This window comes from Diadema setosum, chromosome 6, assembly GCF_964275005.1.
Source record: "Diadema setosum chromosome 6, eeDiaSeto1, whole genome shotgun sequence".
Taxonomy (NCBI): domain Eukaryota; kingdom Metazoa; phylum Echinodermata; class Echinoidea; order Diadematoida; family Diadematidae; genus Diadema; species Diadema setosum.
Window position 1 is genome coordinate 1517518 of NC_092690.1, and position 20286 is coordinate 1537803.

At 36.7% G+C, this 20286-nt stretch overlaps 1 protein-coding gene across 1 annotated transcript in view; it reads right to left on the reverse strand.

Annotated features, from left to right (window-relative positions):
• Positions 1-20286, reverse strand: part of LOC140230083 (uncharacterized) — a 47722-nt gene that overhangs the window by 11691 nt on the left and 15745 nt on the right. Inside the window, exon 2 of the mRNA XM_072310292.1 lies at positions 4230-4293. Coding sequence (XP_072166393.1) covers positions 4230-4281 — 52 coding nt within the window. The 5' untranslated portion in view covers positions 4282-4293. The remainder of the gene's footprint in view (positions 1-4229; positions 4294-20286) is intronic.

The window sequence follows — 20286 nt, forward strand, 5'->3', positions numbered from 1 at the left end:
TCTGCCAAAAAACAAACAAACAAACAAACAAAAAACAAGACAAAACCTAAAGAAAAAAACCACACACACACACAAAAAAAAAAACAGATACAAGAAGAAACTTCACGAGGCTTGCATTTGATACGGTGTTATGTTGTAAAATATACGTTTTCATGGCAACAGATGCTAAGTAGCTATAATTTTCCTCACAGTTAATGATCAGCACACAAAATTCTCTGCTTTCAGACATAAACACGAAGTATACGTGACAAATTCCGGCAAAAATGATCGTTAGCTATAGCTTACACCATTTATAATTGAAGTCACCAACATGTGATTCGAGGTTCGCGATTGGGGCCAACGATATGCCATCACTTTATGCAATTTAAGGGATCGATAACAACAGTTTGATAGCTACGAAGCAGACAATTATAAGGAAAGGTGGGATATATTTTTAAATCATAAATCCCAGAATGGTTCCTGGTTAAGACATACGTGAGGTATCATTTTGAAAAGTTAAAACTATAATTAGGCTCTATCTGACGGCAGACTCAATTTAAACCGTTTAAACCTTTTCATGATATCGATTTTTTCAGTTGGTTCTGCAATGATTCGTTAGTTAACAAAAGTTACTGGTTGTGACTGCCTTCAATACGTATAATATACGTATTTTAGGCAGTCACAACCAGTAACTTTACAATGAGACTATATTATAGCCTCATTGTAAAGTTATGCCTTTTTGTTAAGGCCTTCCAGACACAATTAATTACTCCTATTAAAACTGCCGCGGTTGGTATTTAACTCACTCTTATAAAGTATTGCCTTCAACTCTTGTGTGTGTGTTTGTGTGTGTGTGTGTGTGTCTGTCTGTCTGTCTGTCTGTCTGTGCGTGTATAGGTATGTATGGGTACAGCAAGCGAAGAAAACTGTCATGTGACTATTATTTTTGGTTTTACAATAAAATCAGATATGGGGATATGGTGATTTTAATGTATTAAAACAAACAATAATACAAATTCCATTTGTTAAAAGAAATGGAACACTAATTCACGGTATCTTAGTTTACTGCTTGCAGCTTTTGTGATATCTATTCGTATGTGTAGTTTGTGCAATTGAGCACGCCATTATTGATGAGTAAGAGCAAGTTGATCAAAGAAGTGGAACTTTTTTGTTGTTGTCTTTTTAAGACTTACAGTGTATATAGGCGTAGGTAGAATTTTGTATCACTTTTGTACATGGTATGAATGTCTCTCCCCATTTGATAAAAATGATTTAGCAGCACAAGTGAGACGAATATAGCTACCTTAATTTTCTTGTTTATATTCGTTTCATTGCTAATATGATGTTGATATCGAACGAAAGTAGAAAAGTTGCATAAGATGAATATCATCATCATATTTTTTTTTTTAAGTGTTGGGTGTACACATCTCTGTATCCATTACTGTGTGTGGTGTGTGTCATGGTCCGCATCAAGGCTAAATACGAATACATTGATTTAACAATATCAGTTGTCATCAAGTGAAAATGTAAGGTTTTACGTATTTACGACGAACATAATAATATTTCAGCGTCCTTCCCTCAACTCATCTCAAAATCAATTAAACGCGCACATCTATGCTCGCAAATCAAGCTGATTATACTATGGTGATGACATATTTTGTACATTATTTTCCCTGGAGCTTTGGTCTATATTGAGACTGAAATCATTCACATTAGCGTCATTTTGATTATCTTTAAAAACTGATAATTTTCATAAAACTTGTGAGATCCATCTTTGTGAGTAAAATCACAACGTACAGTAAAAATCTACATCATTCTTCTTAAAAGAACATGGACAAACTGACATAATTCAAATCCCATATTACTGTCAGTGAACTATTCAAACTCAATGACTTAATCACTATATGATTTGATTGTCTGGTTGAATGAGAACTTTGCTCTTTGTACTGTATCTTCCGACTTTGCAATAGTACAACACACTCTGTATGTATTATAGGCCATGTAGGCCTACATAATTATACATGAGCACATCCCCTTTCACTCACACACACACACACACACACACACACACAAAACACACACACACATAAACACAATGTCACAGACATTAAGAAACGACATTGTGATACTTTATTACACATTTCATCTTAGATGGTTGAAGCAATGAAAAGAAGTGCATTTTCATAAATGAGTAAAGACCAGCAAAAAAGCAAGCATTTTGTTGAACTTAACTTTGTGTAGTTGCCAATTAACCCCTTCTGTACTACTAGTATGTACATTAGACAGTGTGTCTAAAGTTACGTCGATTTTTATGTCAATCATTTAAATCAAGGCACACAGAGCTAATGACGAAATAATCATTAATCTGATTGTGATATATATTTGTGAAATGTTCCCTTTAAGAATACATCACAAGATGTTACCCTATACCACATCCAGACGCAAGGACTGGCCTAATAGGGCGTGCTACATATACCGACAACAATCATTCTTACCGGCTTTTAGAATTCCATCATAATAACTTACTTCTCAAAACTTATTCAATTGTTTCGCTGCGTAAGCCTAAAGTCTGAAAATATACAACGGGTCGTATGTGTTTTCATCAAAAAAATCAAACTGTTGATAATCATTTCTAAACATATCAAGTTAGCGTGTGACATGTTTATACCCCAAGGGAATATTACTTCCCATTTAATTTCCCACGTTCTAGCTTTCGCAAACTTTCGAAATCCTGCCACGCCTGAAGAAAAAAAAAATAATTACAAGGCAAAATGAAAGTAATCTGAACATGTGATGAGTTTTTTTCCCATTGTTTTTTTCATGCATGGACACGCAAACTCACTGTCACACACACGCACACACACATACATAAACATGAACATGTTACAAACATGAAGCAATTTTCAAATGAGTTTGCACACTGTCTTGAAGGAATTTATTTTAATATTTGTATTTGCATTTCATACCCACTGATTCTCATCGTTGTTGTTACATAATTAGTTAATGAGTAATTGAAAACAATAACTATACGTGCAATATATATATATATATATATATATATATATATATATATGAAGAGTTTGTTTGCAAAAACCGATAAGTCCATTTTTGAAGATTTTGAAGTGCGGTCTCTGTCATAAAGTAAAAAATAATACATTTTAAATGATATATTGGTCACTACATATAAAGTTACATTTTTGAGGTTATGGTCAAAAGAAGCAAAAATTTTCTTATTATTCTCTTTATTTTTCTTGACCTTTAATGGCAAATATCTCCATTTGACAAATATGGACTTATCGGTTTTTGCAAACAAACTCTTCATTTCTCTCTCTCTCTCTATATATATATATATTTATATATATATATACAACCATGACAACGGTAATGGAACATCGGTTAAGTACTTTTCTTGCTAAATACAATAGGTAGATTATTCAATGATATCTCCTTTGCAGGATCACCCCCCCCCCCCATTTCCTAATCAGCTGGACTTTCTTTTCTGATAGAATGATGATGATAATAATAATAATAATAATAATAATATTAATAAAATAAAAAGAATTATTTCACGAAAAGACCGATCCAAACGAATAGGCATGTTCCAAAATGTCGTAAAATAAGAACACTCATATTCCAGTAAATTGCAGGACCCCTGTTGATAAGAATGAAACACACTACAAAAACAGCCCTCACTCGTCCGACCCCATTTGGGGCCTCCTCCAATTAAATCAAGATCCGACCTATGTCATGAATACTTCAGCCAATCGTGATAATTTACGTTCATTAATCACACGATTGGGGACGTTCACAATGAGGAGTATAGGAAATGAAGAGAGAGAGAGGAAAAAAAACCCCACTATAAATATATATATATATATATATATATATATATATATATATACAGTATATATATTCTTCTCTCTGTTAAACACACATACACACGCACAAACATAAACACCTTTTACCATCACTCATTATCTTTATGGAGTGAACGCCTTTTTGACACACTAGGTAGAGTTAATATATGGGTTACATCCCATGTTAGAAGGCCTACTTATTCATTCCTCAAACAGGGCAGCGAAATGGGGGAAGGGGGCATGCTGGTGAATGAAGAACCTTCTTGGGGGGGGGGGCACACGCACACACTGGACGATGGATCTATGCGGAATTAGACACACTGGTGACACTCAGTGGAGTTGCATATCATTTTAATTCCATTATTCGTTAAGGGGTGGGGTGGGATGACTCACCATTTGAGAGGCCGCCACACAGTAGCATCACTGAAGCCAGAAGGAGCATCATATTGGCGAATTCCTATACAATGGGGGAGACGAATGCAAAAAACGACAACATTAAGAACGTGAGACTAATTCAAGAAAAGTGCGTATCAATCGATCCGTGGCGGTATACGTTGAGCGTTGAACCTAAACATGCCCATCAGCGTCTAATCTACAGGGAGCCGTAATGAGGGTTTTCCATAGCCAATGTCCTCCGGGAGAGTTGTGCATACACGAAAAGATGCTACCCTGGGCAAAGATGACTACATCGATGTCATCCTCGCGTTATCTCCTAATTTATCATAGCATGGGGGACAGCATCCTACCCGCATCCCTCAAAAAGTGGACAATTAATTGAATGAAGGAATAAAAAAATTATTACATTGCATTGAATAAATAAGCCTAATTAATGAAAACGTTGAAATAAATACATTTCATTTTGGAGTCATCCTACATTCAGTAACTAGGAAAATGGTATACAAAAAAAAAATGAAATAACACAAACACACAGATAACAATGTAGGGTATACACAGTATTTTGGTAAAATACACTATTGTGAAACGGAAAGCGAAAATTCCTTAAAATAATGATAACAATGATAATATTACAACTACTTGTAATAATAATACTAATCATCATCATCATCATTATCATCATCATCATCATCATCATCATCATAATCATCAGTAAATAAGTGTTTAGTAATATATTATTTTTTCCAAAAGTTCTCCTCTAAAATAAGAAATCCACACAAGAATATTAGCAATTAATAAGAAAGAGAAAAAGAAAATCCCTTCAGAACAGTGCCAAATTGGATAGGAAATAAGGAGATGATATACTGAAATTTCAAAAATTGTTGGAAAACACTTCTTGGCCAGTCGTTATGAATGTTCAAGTCATCAAATTGAGTATGTCACACTCTCACAGGTTTTTTTTTTTTTTTTTTTTATTTATTTCAGATATTTATAAGATCTGGTCAAAACATATATTTCGGGAAAATGAAATTTCAAATTGTCACATCTTTATTTATTCATTTTTTTTCCATTTGGAAACAGAGAATTATTGTCTCTTTGTTTGGAGTGTATTCATTTTTGGAGTTGATTTCTTAAAGGGGAATTGAATGATCGAGTGTTACAGAAGGTCGTGAGGTTACATTGTACAGTCAAGGAGCTGGACCGAGAGCCTCCACGATGATATCATGAAAAAAAAAATAATACATGAATGAATAAATACAAAAAAAATAATACATACATATGTAAATAAATAAATAAATAAATACATTGATTAATTAATCAATTAATCAATTATTATGCATAATTATATAAATACTATATGTGACCGTGCAGCGCAGAAGCAACAAAAAGTCGGGCGCAATGATTTTGTGTGAGGACTGATAATAGGTGAAATGGGTCAGCCCGTTCAATTTTGAGTTTTTCATATTTTCTGAAAGAACAAACCTTCTTCTGCATTATGCCAAAGTTTGGGATCATAAAACAAACAGGAAATTATGTTTTTAGGGTTTTTTTCGGACTTTTTTTTGGGGTAGAATAGTGGGTATAAGTGTGTCTCTAAAAAGAGTCCCGTTTCATTTCTCAAAAACCCTGTACACACTCTTCACTTCCAACTCTTATAACTGAAGAAGGAAAGATGCTAATGCTTCGAAAGTTGGTATTAATCATTGACAAAAGTGTGTTGATAAAGCATGCTCAAGTTTAGTTTAATCTGGTAATCCCTTCAGTGTTGTTGCTCCGGTGCTTTACATCCTTTTTTTTTTTGTCCCTTTCATTACACAGCTAGCACGGCTTGGTAAGGTATTATGCATATACTTCAGAGCCTCTTCTCTTTAAAGTTCACAGTTTTCCGATTGGTTTCTTTCCATCATTAAGATAGGTCAGGAAAGTCCTTTTAAATTGAGTTATACGTTACTTTGAAGCTTAGAGTCTGCTTTTTCAGAATCTGTTCTTAAAGGGATCGTACAGTCTTGGTTGAGACCTAATTTTTGGTGAGATAATGAGAAACCTCTTATGAATATGACGGAGCATGTAATTATATGAGGAATTCAACGTTTATTTGATGAAAATTCGTTTTGAAATGGCTGAGATATCAAAAAAGAGCGATTCTCATAAAGTGTTGGACTCACACTTTACTACGATTGCTTTGTTCTAGTTTGTTTTTGGATGTTTCAGTCATTCCAAACTCGATTTTCATCAAATAAACTTTAAATTCCTCTTAAAATGGTATGCTCTGTACTATATCATAAGTGTTTTCTTGGTATCTCGCAAAAAGTTAAAAGCCCAATTCTCATCTCCACCAATACTGTACCATCCCTTTAACTAAAATTCCACGTCTGGCGACTTTTTGTTGGGTTTGTGATGCAGGGTCACATAATACATATATATTTTCACAAGACAGTCACAAATATAATTGGCCACTTAACTAATGGCTGAACCCTAAAAGGCATGACGTCATTACCATTCATTGGTTTTGTCGTTGCTTAACCCTTTCTGTGTCAATGTGTCAATGAGTCAAATGTGCACGACTTTCATACACAAACCAATGAACAGGAAATAAAAGAAGCACACAAAGGGTTAACATCCAAAGTGTGTCGTATTCCTTTCTTTCACACACTCCTCCTTTGCTCCCCCCTCCCCCCTACTCAACCTTCACATAATTACACTATACATCAAGTATCGCCTTCCCACTGACTCCTTGCCCTGACAACTGCAGTAAGCTAGTATGTAGCACAACATTTCATATCAACTTTCAGACGGCCTCCAGAAGGGTTATAATCCCAGTGACCCTGCGAGGACAGAAACCGGAGCGGGAAAAATAAAATGCCGAGAGGTCGCGTTCCCGATCTGCGTGCAGGTCGCGTACACTTGACCTCCTTGCTCGCCTCTTGTTGTTGTTGCTTATTTTTTCCCCTGCTACTTGGAATTTCAGCCGTAGCCTTGCTCCCTGTACACTATCACTATGTTGATACTTTGCGAGGTTGGGGCGCCAAGTGTCACATGGTTCCTTTCGTCACCAAAATCGAATCAGTCATTTTCTAGAAGAAATGTTCATTTCGTTACGAAATGAACATTTCGTAAGGAAATGGTCATTTCGTCGAGGAAATGATTGATTCCGTAACGAAACGGACAATGCGACACTTGGCTCACCATATGTGAGCACCTTGGAGCCGCAGATACCAACCCAGCAACTGCAATCCGAGTCGTACGTCTGCGTGTCACGCATCAGTGTTTATCTTGGAATCAAACCAGAGCTCAGTATGACGCTGTCAACTCACCCCCTTTAAACCTAGCAAGCTCTTAAATGCCAGAGATGCGGAATATAGACGGGTTATGGGTATTACTAATCAAAGAGGGTTGTGAAAATGTTAACGCTATGAAGCCATCACCAATATGATAATTCCATTGGAATAAGAGTCGAAATACAGGAAATTATATAAGGTAATATCCCTCTCAAGGGAATAAACCATCTTTACGCTTTGTAGATCACTGATCCTAATGACCTAATGACGAATGATATTCTAGGTTGATGTAAATCATTAGATATTAATATGTGTGAAGTGTTGTCCAGTGGTGCATCGAATTAGTTTTCATCTTGGGCGAGAATTGGTGGTTCACCATGAGCTGTGTCGTAGCAAACTGCCTGATATCTCTTTGCATCCATTTTTATGAGGCAGTTTGCCTCCCCCGCCCCATCTCATTAAGTTAATTCGACGAGAACATCCGTCAAATTTGAAGGTACAACGACTGTCGCACTGAAATTAAACAAAATATTAAAGTGTTCCCGAGTGCTTTACTGTGAAGTTATCAAAGACATTTTTTTTTTCCATTTGCTGATGAAACAAAAATCCAGCTCTAGTGCTTCAAGCCAGGTGTAAAATGTGACTTAGGGATAGATAGCAACAGCCAACGTAAGAGTTTTGTGTTTCACTATTTGGCAAATTTGTACTGTATTTCACGTTTCTACCCATGCCTTGGCGACCTTTCCTGAAAACCAAATTGTAGACCACTTGCTTTCGTTTCTCTTCATTTCGTATTGTATCTGTAGTTTGTTATCCTTTCTGTTCCGTTCCTCCTTTCGTCCTTGTCCTTGTCATAGTCCTTTCTTTATGTTTGTTTCGCCCGACGTCATAATATCATTTTTTTTTTCATACTTGACGTCCTTGACGGACCTTGAGATGCCCTCATCTTCTAGAGTAATTCATAAAACTTACAAGCTGAGCTTCTCTAGTAAATTGCTCTTTTTCATAACGGTTACAAAATTAAATTTTATTGCTTACTTATTTATTTACCTACAGACAAAGTTAACATTATAATTGTATCAATGATTTGTTGAAACTTATTGGGATTCAAAGATCCTTGAAATATTATGTGATCCTTATTTCTTTTCTATTACTTTATGACGAAAAAAATCACTTGAATTGAACATGAATATGTTAATAAGTTTAATCAATGTTAAATATTAATAGATACAGAAAATGCGAACAATAGTTATAATAAGATTGTTTCTAGAATAAAACATTTAAAGGTTTTTGTTGTTGTTTGTTTGTTTTTGATGTTTTGTTTTGTTTTTTGTTTTTTTTTGTTTTTTTGCATTGAGAGAAAATAGTGAAATTCCTAATATTTTACCCTTTGTCGCAAGATTTTTATATGGTAGGATGTTGTGATACAACAGACCTAAACGTATGCATTCAATGTGATTACCCGATTTTTTTTTTTCGCTCACTGTTCCCAAGGGCACAGGTTTCCTTTAAACTTGTTTCCCATAAATTAACAAAAAATCTTTCTATTTGTAACTGTTTAATAGAGATAGCAATAAGTGACGCATTTCGAATTTCTTTTCCTTCAGATACTAATGTAAAATTTATGGTAGTTGCGAGGCAACGAAATCTTCCCCTTGTAATAATTACAACGATGCTTTAAAGTGCTTTGAATATTTCATAGCTTCCCGATATTTGTTTCTTTACCGAAGTGAAGCGTAGACTAGTTTGCTGCAAGTTTTCGCAGTATCCATTTCCTTAAAAGGGAAATTAATCAAAATATACAGGTTTGAGCAAAATGCAGCACTACAATAAGTAGAATCCATTAGTAATGTTTGAGTAAAACCGGTTTCAATCGTTCAAACGTTAAGACCTGTTAAGCTTTACGTGCCACAATCTGGTTGAGAAGATAACGAAAGTTCCTTACTTCACTGCAGGACAACAATAAGAAGAAAGTATTGACTATAACGATACTTCTATGAAACTTCATCTTTATATTCATTACACATGCTTTGATACAATTGTTACTGAAAGATTATTTCTCCTGCATGGTTTTTGCGGAAAGAGGTAAGTCAAGTGCTCCTTCATTTTGCAAGAGAAATGAGAAAAAACAATCTTTAAATCGTTGTGTCTATTTCCCTTTTAATGTTATTCTGCAGTGAGGTGAGAGCTGTTTTTTTTTTTTTTCATAATTTCCTCAAACTGAAGTAATGCGTTTTACCTACATTGCTGCAATCACTAAATCCACATATATTTGGGTTTAGACGTATCTTCTTGGTCCTAAATTCTTATTTGGTGAGATAATGAGAAACCTTTTATGAAACATGAAATAGCATGTAATAAAAACGAGGAATTTCCGTTATCTTAATGAAAATTGATTTTGAAATGACTGAGAATGCAAAAGAAAAAGAGAGCCTTTTATCCTAATGATAGTGTGACCCACCTTTTATTAGGATTACTTTGTGCTACTCTGTCGATAGATATGTCAGCAATTGCAAAACCGATTTTCATTAAATAAAGTTTAATTCATCTCAGAATTGTATACTCTGCATTATTTCATAAGTGGTTTCTTGGTATCTCGCAACAGAAAAAAGTTAAAAGCCCAATCCTCATCTCCACCAATACTACACCATCCCTTTAAACTGAAAGCAACTGAAAGCCACTTTGGGTTGCGCCTCTCTTTACGCGGTCTACCGTAAACAGTCATGTGCGCCGCTAAATGGGATCAAGAGCAAAGTCTCGATGGCGCCTCGCTAGTATGTTGTGAGAAGATGTCTTGAGGTATGTCGAAAATATCTTCTTACATTGCACGAGTAGCACCAAGTAGCACGCCCTGAGTCCTCTACAATTGATACAAAACAACCCCTAAAACAATAACAGTTTGTCATCTTTTCAAAGGTTAGCTTTTTTGAAGGTTACTTTTATTATAAAAGTACGTTAATGCGAAATTGGAAAAAAAATAAAGAATCGTCCAAAATTTCGTTATTCCGAATATGAAATAATGTTCGTTATTTTGAAGACCATTAATCCGAAAACGGAAATGGGTTTGCAAATCCGGCGGAAGTTTGCAACTACGCACCCTCAAATCATTTTCTGATGAATGGATTGTATTTCATTTTTCTGATCAAGGACACTTTCAAATAAAGATAATCACCCTAAAAAATTGAAGCAGCCAAATCATGTATTATGAAGAATCTTATTAATGGGAATGTGCCCATTATGTAAATGGATTCAGAAAAGGAAACATTGGTACAACAAACCAGTGAAGTTTTTGACAATCCGTTCAAAAGTTATGATTTTTTATTTTTTATTTTTTTTTTTTTACGTTTTGGTTGAATCCATCTGCCGTCAGCGCTGAACAAAAATATAGGCCTATATATAAAGATAGAAGACTGTAAAGTTATTGATGTCTAAGAAGATCAACAGTATGATATAGATAAATACTGATTGAATTATACATATTCTTTTTTTTTTGGGGGGGGGGCACAATGTAAAAGCATTTGACTTATCTCCTTCAGAATACGGAGGGCATAATGCCACACATAGTTATGTCAGTCAAAGATATATGATTCCATTGAAAAAACAGATACGTTTGTGAAAATTAACCATCAAATGCGGTGAAAAAAAGTAACACTTGGTTCATACCCTCATAGAAGTAATCGAAATTTTGAAATTGTACATTTCTCCATGGTATTTGGTTCAATCTCTCATGATTTAGTGTAAAGCATGCCCCAAATAATATGAAAATCGAATAACTTGCAATCTATCACCTGGGAGCAAGACTAGATATATGTCTACGTCTTTCGCCACGGGATGACGACGGGCAACCAGGGAGGAATGCCAAACCAAGGTCTTGTGACGTCATTATTCATTTGTCTCGCGCAACATACATGCAACTGACAGTGCGGTATTTGTTGCTCGTAGGTCTAGCGGTAATCTTGAACATGAGCTGCTCTATTTTGATTTCCTTCCTTTTTGGGGGGTGGGGGGGGGGGAGGTTGGTTTAAACTCTACCAATTGTTTCAAGCTTTCAGGCTCCCAGCCAGAGGAAATTTGGAGGTCGAATAACGTACTTCCTTTAATGCCCCATCCTTCCTCAACGCACGCAATCCCAGGTGCGTCTCATGCCCCCCCCCCCCCCCATCCACACGTATCCACACACTCACGCATCTATAGACAATTTTCCATTGAACGTCGAAATAGGTGTAGGGAAAATGGGATATGTACGTTGATGATGGAGTGATGATGTTAAGGGTCCTGTTTACCTTTGGGAACAGTGAATTTAAAAGTATTCAAGATATCACATTTGATGTATGTGTAGGTCTGTTGTATCACAAAACATCTTACCATATAACATTTTCGCAATAAAGCCTAGAATATGATAAAGGAGATATCAGTATTTTTCTCATTAAACCATAACTGTACACGGTTTAGTCTGGAAACATTTTTATTATAACTATTGTTCACATTTTGTGTTATGGATTCAATTTTTTACAGTGGTTGTTTCTACCCCAAACTCACATTTTTTTTGAACTATTTCAAAGCACTAATGCTTGGTTTTTGTTTTATCTGCACACGGTAAATTATGCCTTTAATTTTGTTTGTCAATAGTGCTTGTAAACTGTAATAACTTTTGTCCTGGGTTTAATCTTCTCTTAAGCAAAAAGAAAAAGTCAATATTATCGGTAACAACAGCATCGTTTTTGATATAACCATTATATTGAAAAAAAAAAAAACACGTAAGATCTTCACTACTGCTTGTTTGTTCAAATAAATTGTTTTTATCAACAGTTCAATATCTTATACAGTAAAAGGCGAAGTTGTTGTTGTTGTTGGGGCCTTATGTATTTCCTCTTTTATTCCGGCGTTGCTGGTTTGTCTATCTCCTCCCGAGCCGTGGGCTCCGGGCCCCCGAGACCGGTGCCGTCGGCAGCGGGAGGGTCTCTTACGTGCCTTCGACCGGGTTTCGTCCGCGCTCCGCCTCCGTGTCGACGTCGAGGACGAAAAAGAAAAATTAATTAGATAGATGCATAATGCATTTTTGTGCGTGACGTGAGAGCCGAGCGTTTAAATATTCACCGATCCTGCGCTGGAATCCTGCTTTCTCGATCGTCCATCTTTTAGCTTGCAGAGACACCCTCGCTTTGTTGACCGCCAATTTTTGAAGTTACAAGTGGACATCAAATGTGTGGTTCTATGGTGCATCAAACCAAGTTTTGGTGACAAAAATAAAAAAGAGGGAGCAAATGACGACAAAAATATTCTTCTTTCTCCCATAACGTGGGAAAAGAAATATTAAAGAAAAAATACGAGGCCCTGAGACCCATGAATTCCCACGGGTGCCTACTTTTTAAACCTAATGACTATGATCTCCCCCTCCCCAAATATAACAATGATTATAAGGATAATAAAATGATAATAATCATAATAATGATAATGATAATAGTGATAGTTATGATACTAATAATAACAATAATGATGATAACAATGACGATAATGTACAGTCTGAAGCAGAAGAAGGACATTAATTAATGATCATGATAATGATAATAAAAATGTACAGTCTGAAGCAGATAAACGGGTGGTTCTATGATCCATCAAACCAAGGTTTGGTGATAAAAACAAAAAGAAGAGAGCAAAAGAAGACGAAAATATTTTATTTCTCTCAGCACAATAGTAACAAAAACACTATGGCCCGAATTCACGAAGGTGGTACAAATGAAACCATGGTTTAAACCATGGACAAAAACCATGGAGCGCCAAGTGTCGCATGGAATGTTTCGTTTTGAAATCAGTCATTTCGTCGATGAAATGATTATTTTGTAACGAAAAGACAACATTTTGTAACTAAATGAACATTTCATCCACGAAATGATAATTCCGTTAACGAAACGGTCATTTTGTCGACGAAATGACCAATTTCGTAACGAAATATTCCGTGTGACACTTGGCGCTCCATGGTTTTTGTCCATGGTTTAAACCATGGTTTCATTTGTACCACCTTCGTGAATTCGGGCCTAGGGGTCTATAGGCCTATATGAAGTAGTCCTACTCAGCACAAGATTACGTATGTTAGTACAGTGAATTAGTTTTGGACAGTTTGCGCAGGACTGTCTTCAGAAAAGCTTTTTATCAAGAGCAGAAAAATGGGGGGAAACAGATTTTTGCAATTCTTAACAAATTAACATTTCCGCCTCCCTTGGTTGATCATCCCTGTATTATGACTCTCTCCTCTCCCCTAAATAATAATAATAATGTTAGTAATGATAATAATGATAATAACAATAACAATAATACACTGAAATGACGATAATAATACAAGAAGAATCTGTGGGCAGAACTTCCGGAGAATCTCATAAGCGTTTTTGGTAATTTTCCCTGAATGTTTGTCTTTGGGTTTTGTTTTGTTTTTTGTTTGATTTTTTTTTTTCCCTGCGTGGGTAGAAATGTGTGTGTGTGTAGTGGGGGTGGTGGTCATGGGTAGAAGAGATTGAGCACAAGTAACGACGGAATGAGAAAAAAAAATTCTCTTTATTTCATCAATAAAAATGTGCAAAATCGTATCTATGAGAAAAAAAAAATAAAACCCTCAGACCCGTGGATCTCCACGGGTGCTGCTAGTAATTTAATATTTATAAACATAACGAAAGTCATTGCTGTCCTCATTACTCTCCTCGTTGGCTGTAATCATTATAAATACATAAGCTATAAGAGGAGCAATAATCTATTACTTGCCGTGTTATTTCTGTAACAAGTTCTGTAAGTAAGTTCTGTAACATAGAATTAAATGTATGATTATTCACTCAATGACAGGCAATGTGAAACATATGAATTGCAACCTGAAAAGGAATTTAACAAGTTATTTAGAGAAATGTCTCAAGTCTCGTGCGCCAGACGCTTTGTATTACCGTCATTCAGAGAGATAGAAGCAGACAGAGAGACAGATAGAAAACACAACTTGTCACACTCATCAAAAATATATATTATTCAAATCAGGACAGAAGTAAAATGATGTGTGTGCATGGGTGTTGTACGGTGCTATTTCAACGACAGGAATTCTCAAAATATCATGGTGAATCGTTTCACACAACTGAGTAATACATCTCCCGGAAATGTGAATAGCAATGGTGTTCTTTGTTTGTTTGTTTGTTTGTTTGTTTTTTAGAGAGAGAGCATAATAATATATCACGTGAATAAGTGATGGAATAGAATCAGGTTTCCTAAAGGTAATGATCTTTGGTGAGATCGGTGTCGTTAAAAATGGGGACGAAGCCCATGTATACTGGGGGATTGAGTTAATTCGGCAATATTAGTAGAACACATCATTGAAGTTTGAAAAAAAAATCGAAAAATGGAACAATTTTTTTTTTTTTCAGAAATGAATTGAAAACGTATTATTTTTTTCCTTTAAATTTCGGTGCCGCCATCGCTGCGTGGGAAAATTTTAACAGGTCGTGACGACACGATGGACAGCCACATAAATAAAATATAAAAAAGGAAAAATTCCACCCATATAATTTCTCTTCTTAATGAAAAGTACACCTTCCCTCTAACTGCCATTATTATAGAAAGTTATTACAATTCCTCCTGTTTTCCGAAATAGATAAGTCAAGTGCCTCTTCCCAACCCTATTTATAAGATGAAAATATGTCACATTGTCTGTTATTTCTTTCCAAATTGAATGCTGTCTGTACGTGTCAGAAAAATGTAAATGTTATTAGGTATTCGAAATCAATACAGAAAATGTGAATTGCATGCACGCACCGTCGCAATTACGTCACAAGAGTATAGTATACACACACGCTGGCATCAGTAGGAGCGGCAGCAGTAGGTATAAGCACAATATTTTTCCCCACATTGTCCGTTTTAAAGTGATGAAATAGGACTGGTGGAGATGGAGAATAAAGCTTTAACTTTTTGTGAGATTGTAAGAAAACACTCAGGAAACGTTGAACTGCATATCACGTGCAAATTTGGGCTGCCGCGCATGAAAATGGATGCGCGATGGATTCTGGGAGAGATCCATTTCGCGGCGGATTTGAACAGGAACTATTTAATGCTTATTTCATTCCAAAAAGGAAAGTACATTATTGTACTTTATTTTGTTGTTGTTGCTATTGTTATTGTTGTTGTACATTGGAAAAGGCAATTTGTCCTCAACTTTATTTCACTTTCAGCGAATATTAATCTGAAATCGCCTGGTTCCCTCTTTCTTCTAAGTTTCCAATTCAACATTGACAATAACTTTTCCTTGAAACAATTCGGTTATAATTTGCCTATCCTGATTGCATCCTCTTTTATTTTTCACATTGCTTGAGCAACGTTTTCTTTATTACCCCCCCCCCCCCCCCCGAAAAAAAGAGCTGCATTGATTTATATGTACATGTAAATGTTATTATTGTATAAAGCCGCAGAACTTGCCCATTATCTCACACACACAACTGTTCCAATTTGCGTACATGTTTTGCACTCTATACCGTAAATGACTCTGGATGGGGGATGTATGTCAGACCAAGGAGCTACTACAGACATGGAGTCCCATCAAGCCAACCTTCTTTGATCTAGCTTCGATGCCGCTCCGAGGAACGCGCGTATACGCAGCGGGGAGCCGAGCGTGATTTACGACAACTGTGTCCACGTCCGTGGCATAATCGCCCGGGTTTGGCGTTTCTATCGCACGCTTTGGTGGTTTCCGCACTGCGTTGTGATAAACATTACGGAGCGATCGCGTTTTCATCGGGGAAAACCCACTTGTAATCCGTAATTCGGAAATGTGTGTTTGAAGGGGGAAGTGCGGAATTGGTTGATATTTGTGCGGTTTCTGGGAGACACTGCATAATGCATGCGATCGATCGCGTTCGAACTGCTTGATTTTGCTTGTTCAATTCGTTGTGTACCGTCCAAACATTTGTTCGATATGGCAGGTTTTGACGATATTGCGGACAGTGAATTGTGTAACCTGTTTAAATCGAACAGTTGGAATTGGTTCCCGATGATTCTGAGATTGATTCAAACAGAATGTCGATTTTCATTGTATTTTTGGCCTCCCCAAATCGGTCTTTATACACCAATTCTACACTACAGTACAGCACTACAGCTACAGGTACCCACCTGCATGTTTTCGTGTCCGTAGTTGTGAAAATATGAGGGAAAGCAAGGAGCTACTACAGTACTATTACCAAAAAAAAATACTAGCTCCTAGGGGAAAGGAACAGACCATGGCATGGGATGGAAAGGTAAAGGAGAAAGCCGAAACGGCTTAAATTTACTGATTTAAGTTTTAACTCTAGATCTAGTTAAGAGTTTCATTGGTGACTTGGCTTGGGAAAACATGACAAAATGAGATTCTACTGTATTACCTGAAATGTTCGCGATTTTATTTTCACGAATTTCGTGAGTTAAGACATGACTGAGTATCACATATTTATTTTATCAAGCTTCTTACTCTAAATTTTGATCTATAGTAAACTAAGTAACAATTTAGTTTTATTCATATTCTTAGACTTAAGTTAAATCTTAAGAATAAAGTTAATTAATCGTGATGAACGGATAATCGTATTCGTAATCAAGTCTGAGTCTGGGCAGAGATCAAAACTTTGTCATGAATTGACGACTAACACAAATATGAACAAATGGGACTGTATGAAGACGTGAGCAGACGACAGTGTCGCCCACCGTCAGCTCACTTCCAATGCATTTTAATATGTGTTGGCACCTGTTGGTACTCTTATGCTCGGTTGCATTCGAAAGGTTGAAGTATCCTCTTTCGAACGAAATTTCTTTAAAAGTTCCCACAAAAGTCATGTTTCATGCAGAGGAATTTAAAAAGCGAAGGTAATATGGATCGTATTCGTAATCAAGTCTGAGTTTGGGCAGAGATCAAAACTTTGTCATGAATTGACGACTAACACAAATATGAACAAATGGGACTGTATGAAGACGTGAGCAGACGACAGTGTCGCCCACCGTCAGCTCACTTCCAATGCATTTTAATATGTGTTGGCACCTGTTGGCACTCTCGTGCTCGGTTGCATTCGAAAGGTTGAAGTATCCTCTTTCGAACGAAATTACTTTAAAAGTTCCCACAAAAGTCATGTTTCATGTAGAGGAATTTAAAAAGTGAAGGTAATATGGCATGTTTTTATACATATTTCATCATAACTCACCCATCTCAGGTCCAAATTTCGCGAAATAACGACTACCAGATTCGAAATTTCGTTGTGGATTCGATGATTTCGATTGCGCATACTAAAATGGCTAACTTATGGACTGCGCATGCATAAAAGAGACGTGTGTTTGTTTCGACAATTTTTACTCTCCTCCACTAACGGACAGAGCTGCGGCATCGAACTTGATCTTGAAAGCGCGCTGCAGCTGTCACCGGGGGCAAGATTTTGGTGATAACGTCGCTGCGGCACTTTGAAGTTAAGCGCGTTGCGTAAAGAGTTCGGTCGTAAATTACTCTGTTGGGACTCCATGTCTGTAGTAGCTCCTTGGTCAGACCAAGCTGGAAGTATGGGACTGCGTTCAAACCAACACGGAAAGCCAACGCGCAACAGCACATTGCAATGCATTAAAAACTCTTCAGCTCGCCAACTCATAATACGCAAAACGATCGAGTCCCAATCTTTCAACAATAAAGTGTTCGTGATAGGTAACGACCAGACAGCGGATTCACCCTCCCCCCCCCCCCTTAAACTCACACGCACACACACACACACACACACACACACACACACACACGTACAACGATACGATTTTGCAGGACATTACTGGTCCCAATAAGAATTATCATAATTTTATTATCAATATATTTGTTAAATGAAATGGACAAGTTAAGAAGACAGAATTAAAGACGGACGAAAAATTAACAGAGCCTTATGATACATGAAGATAGACAGGCATTAAAGCGAAACCACTATAAGTCAGGACAGCACAGGATTTCAGGGAATATTTTATTTTATGAATGGTTCACTTTCACAGGTAAGCTCTTCAATAAATACATTTCCAACTGAATGTACAATCAAATAAAACGTTTTTCTTTGAAGCACCCGAGTACCGCACATGTTACTGATGTAAAGTGTCTGCCATTACATTATAAGGAACAAAGCAAATTATATTCAACATTCGTGGTTAGACGGTAAATAGATCACCGGGAATTACGTATTTTCAGAAATTACTTGAGTAGGCCTACTTGAGCATAACCCCAGTGGCGGATGGGGGGGGGGGGGGGGGGCGCACCGGGCCCGCGCCCCCTTTTTTATTTTATGTTAAAACAAAAGAAATAAAAAGGAAAAATCGGAGGGGGCACTGCCCCTCCCCCCTTTAATTTGTGAAGGCGCCTCCCCTTAACCGATTCGAATTCCTGGATCCGCCCCTGTTCCTTATCCCGAAACGTATCTAGTATTAAAGAAGATACAGAATATTAGTATACTTTAGAAATAATAGAAGGTTTGCAAGATTGCAGAAAATAAAGCCATGTCTGCAGTAGCATAAGGAAACTATATAGTGACAACGGCCATGAGACTTTGTGCTTAAAATTGCAATCCCCATTAGAGCATGGTTAAGAATTCCTGATTTAATGATCAGTCCAAATTTAAAGTTTACGAGCTCCGCTTCTGCATGGTCTGTTAGTTGCTGCTTTCTAGCTGCAGTCTAAATGTTAGATCGAACACGAATGCTTACCGTTAATGTACAACTCCTTGAATGAGAATGTCAAGAACCACGTTCCGAGAGCCAGTCGTACAGGGATACAGATTATCGGCACAAACTTGAAAGTGAATGAGTTTTTTCGCATGTCGAACCGGAATTTATACCTTATGGAGCACAGGCGATCATTTCGCGTCTGTTGCGCAATTTATCTTTGGAACCCACCCCTCTGTAGTAAGAGCCAAGAACAGTATCCGGGTCTAGTTTGACTACGCGAGGTCAAGGACAAGGTAACCTCACACTCGAACATCTTGTTCATCTGACACTTTTACTGGCATACATGATGTAAGTACCGATAATCATGTAAGCATACTCAGTGATGTTCCTAACAGACGACGACATTTGGTTTTTGCCGCTGGTTCAGTGACAACATGTATACTGAGTACAGTAAACTCAAACTGTTTTTGACGTAGTATGATGACAAAGCAGGATTCACGCCAGGATTTTCTCATACTTGTGGATTAACGCAAATGCACTATAGGCGCGTACACAACGAAGCGCGAAAGACTCTAATGTTCAATACAACACAGATAAATCACCGCTAAAATACCACTTTTGAAAGTTCATGCACCTATAAAAAGAGAAATGAGGACAAACTAGGCTATAAGGAAGAAATTGCTACACACAGACGAGAGTAATAACTCCTAATAACTAAAACATTTGCACTCTTTGTTAACATGTGGAAACATAATGTACACATCATTTTCATAAACATCTGAAGGCCACCGTATATTGTATAGAATTTTCAGTATTGTTTGAACAATCCCACTCATGTGAAACTTTTTTTCTCGTCGAAAGCAAAACAAGCAAAAAAAAATTACATAAAAGTTGAAACTGACTGAAGTCTTTTGCTCTCATCTTTACAAGGGAAACCAGAGCAGGCATTGTTTTTATGTTCGATGCAAAAGTACGTCAGCAGTGAAACTGTCAATACACGAAGAACAAGGATAGCGATACAGTGACAAGAACGGCAAGAACCCAAAGTGGCACTTTTCATTCAAATACTTAAATTATGTTTGTAATGATATCAAGGACAGCATATTGTGCTT